This window comes from Olea europaea, chromosome 7 (genome assembly GCF_002742605.1).
Source record: "Olea europaea var. sylvestris chromosome 7, O_europaea_v1, whole genome shotgun sequence".
NCBI classification, from domain to species: Eukaryota; Viridiplantae; Streptophyta; class Magnoliopsida; order Lamiales; family Oleaceae; genus Olea; species Olea europaea.
This window is the reverse complement of record NC_036243.1, coordinates 14,226,299-14,232,243: the sequence shown is the minus strand read 5'-3', so window position 1 is coordinate 14,232,243 and position 5,945 is coordinate 14,226,299. Positions and strand designations below refer to the sequence as shown.

The window sequence follows — 5,945 nt, the reverse complement described above, 5'->3', positions numbered from 1 at the left end:
CAAGTTTACTATTTAACAAAGTAATCGTATAGGATTTAACGTCACCATTTAATATTTCAATATATCTAAATATTCATTTCAACATTCTTATTTTGGATACAATTTATAAATGAATTTTCCAGTCGCTACCAGTTTTTGCCCATATTTTTTATGTGACAGGTCATAGAACTACATTCATACCTGAGCATTATTTCTTGGATACTTCATCCATTTAATTACATCTGTCTGCAGTTTATTAAAGTCGGTCAGTTTTTATGCCGTTAAGGTTGGAATTGAACTTGTTTCCTAGAAGAAGCTCTTAAGGGCGATGTCTTCTATGGGATCAATTATTGTAAAATATTGAAAATGTTGTTCGAAGGAATGAAAATGAATTTCAGGGAAACAGCGTGCAACAAAAGCTTCAGAAATATACTAAGAGTCTGGTATTTTAGATTGGATATTGGACAGGAAAACAAATAAATTTATGACATATAGTTCTCTTTCATCATCCTATCTCCAATGCACCAGGAACAACCCATTGTGAGAAAGATGGTATATTTCATAAAATTCTTATATTTCATTAATACGGAAGTAATTCATTACAAATATGGAGCTGGGGTTGATCGTCACCATCTGCACCTCAGGTCTGAGGTGAAAGTGGGACGAAGCCTGCAGTTTCAACCCGAATATGATCCTCCTCCTTCAAATCAAATTTTAAGGAACTCAAAAGAAAATTGGAAAATATAATTTCTCTTTCTTTTTGGCATTGAACAATGATTTGTTGTAGTCTTAACATTCAATTTTACCAACTTTCTATTCTGGTCGAGATCAGCGTACCAAATTTGTTTGTCCATATTGTTGAATGTTGATAATGGGATCAACACAAAAACAAATGGGTATTCTTGCAGCCTATTTTAATACACTACTTTGGAAAAATGGAATCTTTTAAGTTATATGTTGAAATCATTCAGTGAGAGCATTTTGAGTACGCTAAAAATTTGTTACTTTTTTATTTTCTCACTTTTGTACGGTGTACCCTTCTTGCAAAAATTCGCCTTTGCTCTTCCATGGGATACAACTTTCCTTCTTTTATTATTGTTCCTCTCTTTTGCCTTTGCCTTCCTGGTATTTTATTTTTGTGCAAAAACTCATAATATTCTATAATTTTTCAAATTACTCAATTCAACAAGAACATTTAATACTGCTTAAAAGGAAATTCTATTTTGCAAAACTTTTGATACATAATTTTATTACAATCTACAATTTCTCCTGCATCAATTTTTTGTAGACATGGAAAGAAAAAGGTTTATAAACATCATATATACTGCAGGGAAATATTTATTAGCAGATGGTGGCCATGTTTATGTTGTTNACATGGAAAGAAAAAGGTTTATAAACATCATATATACTGCAGGGAAATATTTATTAGCAGATGGTGGCCATGTTTATGTTGTTCCCATATATGTTCGTACTGTCGTAGTCGAAATGGAGGTCTCGTTGCAATTGGACGCCAGGCAAGTCATAAAGAATCCCCCCATATTCATCGTCACTACTCACCGGGGGCAAATCCTTCTTGTTTTCACCATCACTTTCTTCTTCTGATACATGTGCATTCTTCTCAACAAGTTCCCTAAATAGTGAGGACTGGAGTAGTAGGCCAAGTGCTGTGGGAGTCGAGGATGAGGTAATCGGGATTTTTCTTCTAAACATATCTTGATTGCTACCCGCAGCTTTCGTTTGTGACTGGAAAGTTGAAAAAACTGGCCGAGACTCTGTGTTTGGTTTTGTTTCTTGAGCAGGAACGCAAGTGTTCGTTTCTGGTTTCAACCATCTAATGTAGTTACTCAGGTCAAAGTTTGTGACAGCATTGATCCCTCTGTATTCAATTGCTGCAATGTCGTATGCTCGAGCTGCCTCTTCTTGGGTACCTGTAAACAGGCATGTAATCTTTTTTTAATGATTAAGCCATAATAGAATTGAAAATAAGAAACGCAAAACAAAAATTTATAGTGGTTCACCCTCAATGTGAGAGCCACGTCCACTTGTCGAAGTAGGTTTTTGAAAAAGAAGTGTAAGATTACCTAAAGGTCTCGTCCTCTAAATCACCTAATACATGGACTACCCAATATACATACATGTATTAGATCGACCAGCATTTAAAAGTATAACTAGCGTAGATTAGGCTCCAAAATTTGGTAGTTGACTTACTGTAAGTGCCAAGGTAGAGGTATTTATTTCCAAAAACTCTCCCTATCCTTGCTTCCCATCTTCCATTGTGATGGTGTCTGCATTTATGGCCAAAATCATATTTAGAGTAATCTAATACAGTAACAAATTTGATTCTTAAAATGGATGGTTCTAGATGATATACTTAGCAACTCCTCTGTACTTGGATACTCCTCTTGAAAAACCGCTACTCTTTCTGCAATAGAAATTCAAAGTTTTAGTAATTTATTCCATCCATGTGACAAATGAAAAATCCTTAATGCATCAAGCAAGATGGTGAAATCATACCTCCTTAGTGAGGCTAGGTACTCTTCCTTTGTAACAGTCTGCATAAATTCAAGTTCTTTCTCATAATCAGAGATCTGCAGAAATGGGAAATTGATAAGAGGCCTGGAACTTATACAATATGGATTGAATCCAAATCCCAATTTTTGAGAGCAATAATAATCAGAAAAAGGAGAAAAGCAAGCAATGAATTTTAGTGCTCCCTGCTACGTGCAGTTCACCCCTATATGTATTCACTACAATTGAGAAGAACACAAGTTTTGTTTAGGCCTCTCTTTCCCTTAAAAAATGCCCCCTAATTAATCTTTATATGGTAGGAATATTATGTCAAGCTGCGCTTGAGAGATAAGAGCATATTATGATTACGCTCCACACTGTCCAATAAAATATTATATTGCATGAGCATAGTCTGGTATAGGCATATTGGAACTGAAAATCATACCGGAAAATTGGTAAAAGTTGATGTCCCCCAATACTTAAGAGCAGCTAAATCATATGCTCTTGCTGCGGCTTCCTCATCATCATAAGCACCTGAAGAAGTTTGTTAATGAAATTACCTCATTTGTAGAACTCTTGAAAAAGTTGTTTTTGTGTATGGGTGCGTAAGTTGGGGTGGGGGAGAATGACTTTGCAGGCAAATTGTACTCACCAAGATATACTGTCCATTTTCAAATTTTGCATCCAAGAAGAGTCCATGGAACAAAAACAGAAGATTTTCTGTATCATATACCAGTATTAAAGCATCATAAGCACCTGAAGAAGTTTGTTAATGAAATTACCTCATTTGTAGAACTCTTGAAAAAGTTGTTTTTGTGTATGGGTGCGTAGGTTGGGGTGGGGGAGAATGACTTTGCAGGCAAATTGTACTCACCAAGATATACTGTCCATTTTTAAATTTTGCATCCAAGAAGAGTCCATGGAACAAAAACAGAAGATTTTCTGTATCATATACCAGTATTAAAGCAAAAACATATCTAACACTTTGCATAGATTTATATTTTACAGCAAAATTCTACCTTGTTTTCCCTTTTTCTTCTGAGTTACATTCCATGAGAGTTTATCCCACAAGTGTGCTTCATATCGACCCGTCAATCGATGCTTGCTGACACCTCGGAATTTTGAGCTTCTTTTGACAGTTGTTGGGGCATATATTGGATCAACCTGTATCTTTTCAAGAGCACAAGCAGTAGCAGTCGAAGCAGCTGTATTTCTTCGTCTACGCTTTATGCATACTGCCTCAGGGATATCACCTCCCACTGCACATATGGGACGCCTTCGATTGTTCACTTCTGTTTTTGCCATTCCCATCTCCATATTTTTTAAGAAATTTTGTGTGTTCCTTCTTCTTATGTTCTCCTTGGTGTGTTTTCTATTTTTCTGAACTTCTAAGAATGTAATATCATGTGACCGTATATATAACCTTTGTGCTTCTTTTGGTATTATTATGTTTTGTCTTTAATTGTTAAAAAATTATTTTAAATTAAAACAGAACCAGCGATAGAAACTATGGGTAGTTGTAAACTTGAGACAAATGTTGCCTGCCTGGCTACCAGAGTTGGGAACCAAATTATGCTTCATGGTTTTGGTACGGCTTTATGATGTAGACCATTTCATTTTATTATGTGAAATTATTTAAGACGCGTACGTAGAAACGATAAAAATTTATTTATTTATTTATGTGCATTATTATTATTATTTTTTATTTATGACCACGGGTGTCCGAGCCAGTTTACGTGCACCTCGACTAATTACACGGGGCCCTGAAGTTTACAGTCGGGTACTTACCTCAGTGGTCCTGAGGAGACTCGAACTGGTGATCATTGGGGAGCAATAGAAAGACTAGAATAGAAATGCATTTATACTCGAACATTTCTTGGATTCTTCATCCATTTAACTTCATCTGTCTTTAGTTTATTAAAGTCGGTTAGTTTTTATGCTGTTAAGGTTGGAATTGAGTACGTTTTCTGCACGCAGCTTTGAAGGGCGATGTCTCCTATGGAATCAATTGATGTAATATTCTTCATTTTAAAATATTGAAAATATTTCAAAGGAATGAAAATGAATTTCCGGACAATAGCGTGCGACAAAATCTTCAAAATACTCGATGTCTCGTATTTTAGACAGGATAATGAACAGTGCGATAGATAAATTTCATTACAAATAGTTCTCTTGCATAATCACATCTCTGATGAACCAGGAACAAACTCTTGTGAGAAAGATGGCATATTTTAATTTAAGAAGAAAATTCTTTTATTTTCTTCATATGTAGTTCATACATTCCATTACAAATATCGAGCTGGGGTTGATATTCAACCCCTGTACCTCATGTCTCAGTGATAATTGTGACCAAGTCCGTACTTCCAACCTGAAAACGACCCTCCTTTTTGAATCCATTTTTAAGAAACTTAAAAATAAAATTGAGAAATTGAAAAAGATTCCTCATTCCTTTTGCCATTGAAACTTCCTGTTAAACTCATCTTAACACTCGTATTGATCAACAATCAACATTCTATTCTGGTCGAGATCAACATACCAAATATGTTTGTTGGTATCATTGAATGTTGACAATGGTGTCAACACGAAAACAATTGGGTGATTCTTGCAGCCTATGTTGGAACACTGTGAGCTAAACTCGAAAGATGGGTATTTTTTTAGTGATTATATGTTGGATCATTGAGTGAGATCGTTTTAAGATAGCTAAAATTTTTTACTTCATTTTCTCACTTTCTTACACTTTAAATGGCATACAGCTTTCTTTCTTTTATTCTCTTTCCTCCCTTGCCTTTCCTTTATGCCAAGGATCAAAATGGTTCTTTAATTATTAAAATGATTGAGTTCAACAAGAATATTTAACACTATAAATCAAGGAACCTGAAGGGAATTTTTTTGAAGGAAATTCTATTCATGCAAAACTTTTTTCTACAGAATTTTATCACAATCTATGTAACAATCTATTTCACATGTTCTCCTGTATCAATTTTTATACACAAGGAAAGAAAAAGATTTATAAACATCATATATACTTTAGGGTAATATTTATGAGAAGATGGTGGCAGTGTTTATGTTGTTGTCCCCAAATTAGTGTTTTAAAAGGCACAATGAGCGACGATGCTTGAAGGCCAAGATATGGGGTAGACGAGTTTAAGCAAGGCATAAGCATAAAAATACATTTTATTTTATTTTAATATTAATTAAATTTTTAATCAAGCAAAAAAATCATTTAATAATTAAAAATAATACTGACCAAACATCTAAAACAGATTTACATGAACTTCATACATTTTTTCAAAGTTTCCAACAAAAATATAAGTTTCAGATGTAAATACTAAATTGGAATTTTTAAGAGTTTTCTTTTGTTCAAAGCTTCAAGTGACTGTTTTTGAATTTAGGATAGACGAAGTGAAGAAATCAGCCTTTAAGTTTTAACTTAAAAGAATTATAAAATTTTTTTTTTT

At 34.1% G+C, this 5,945-nt stretch overlaps 1 protein-coding gene across 1 annotated transcript; it reads right to left on the bottom strand.

The window, feature by feature from the left end:
* Window positions 1-1,351: 1,351 nt before the first annotated feature.
* Window positions 1,352-3,862, bottom strand: LOC111397092 (AP2-like ethylene-responsive transcription factor At1g16060). The gene is made up of 7 exons (XM_023023825.1): window positions 3,507-3,862; window positions 3,362-3,370; window positions 2,933-3,021; window positions 2,494-2,567; window positions 2,351-2,401; window positions 2,188-2,264; window positions 1,352-1,907 (listed from the first exon to the last, which is right to left on the bottom strand). The coding sequence occupies exons 1-7, from the start codon at window positions 3,802-3,804 to the stop codon at window positions 1,405-1,407; spliced, it is 1,101 nt and encodes a 366-aa protein (XP_022879593.1). The 5' UTR covers window positions 3,805-3,862; the 3' UTR covers window positions 1,352-1,404.
* Between the last annotated feature and the right edge of the window lie 2,083 nt (window positions 3,863-5,945).

Excerpts from the sequence above, each read along its gene's own strand:
- LOC111397092 (XM_023023825.1), bottom strand. The coding sequence starts at position 3,804 with ATGGAGATGGGAATGGCAAAAACAGAAGTGAACAATCGAAGGCGTCCC. Across the intron at positions 2,568-2,932 it reads CAACTTTTACCAATTTTCCG|ATCTCTGATTATGAGAAAGA; the intron begins GTATGATTTTCA and ends CCATTTCTGCAG. Across the intron at positions 2,265-2,350 it reads AAGTACAGAGGAGTTGCTAA|ACACCATCACAATGGAAGAT; the intron begins GTATATCATCTA and ends CCATAAATGCAG.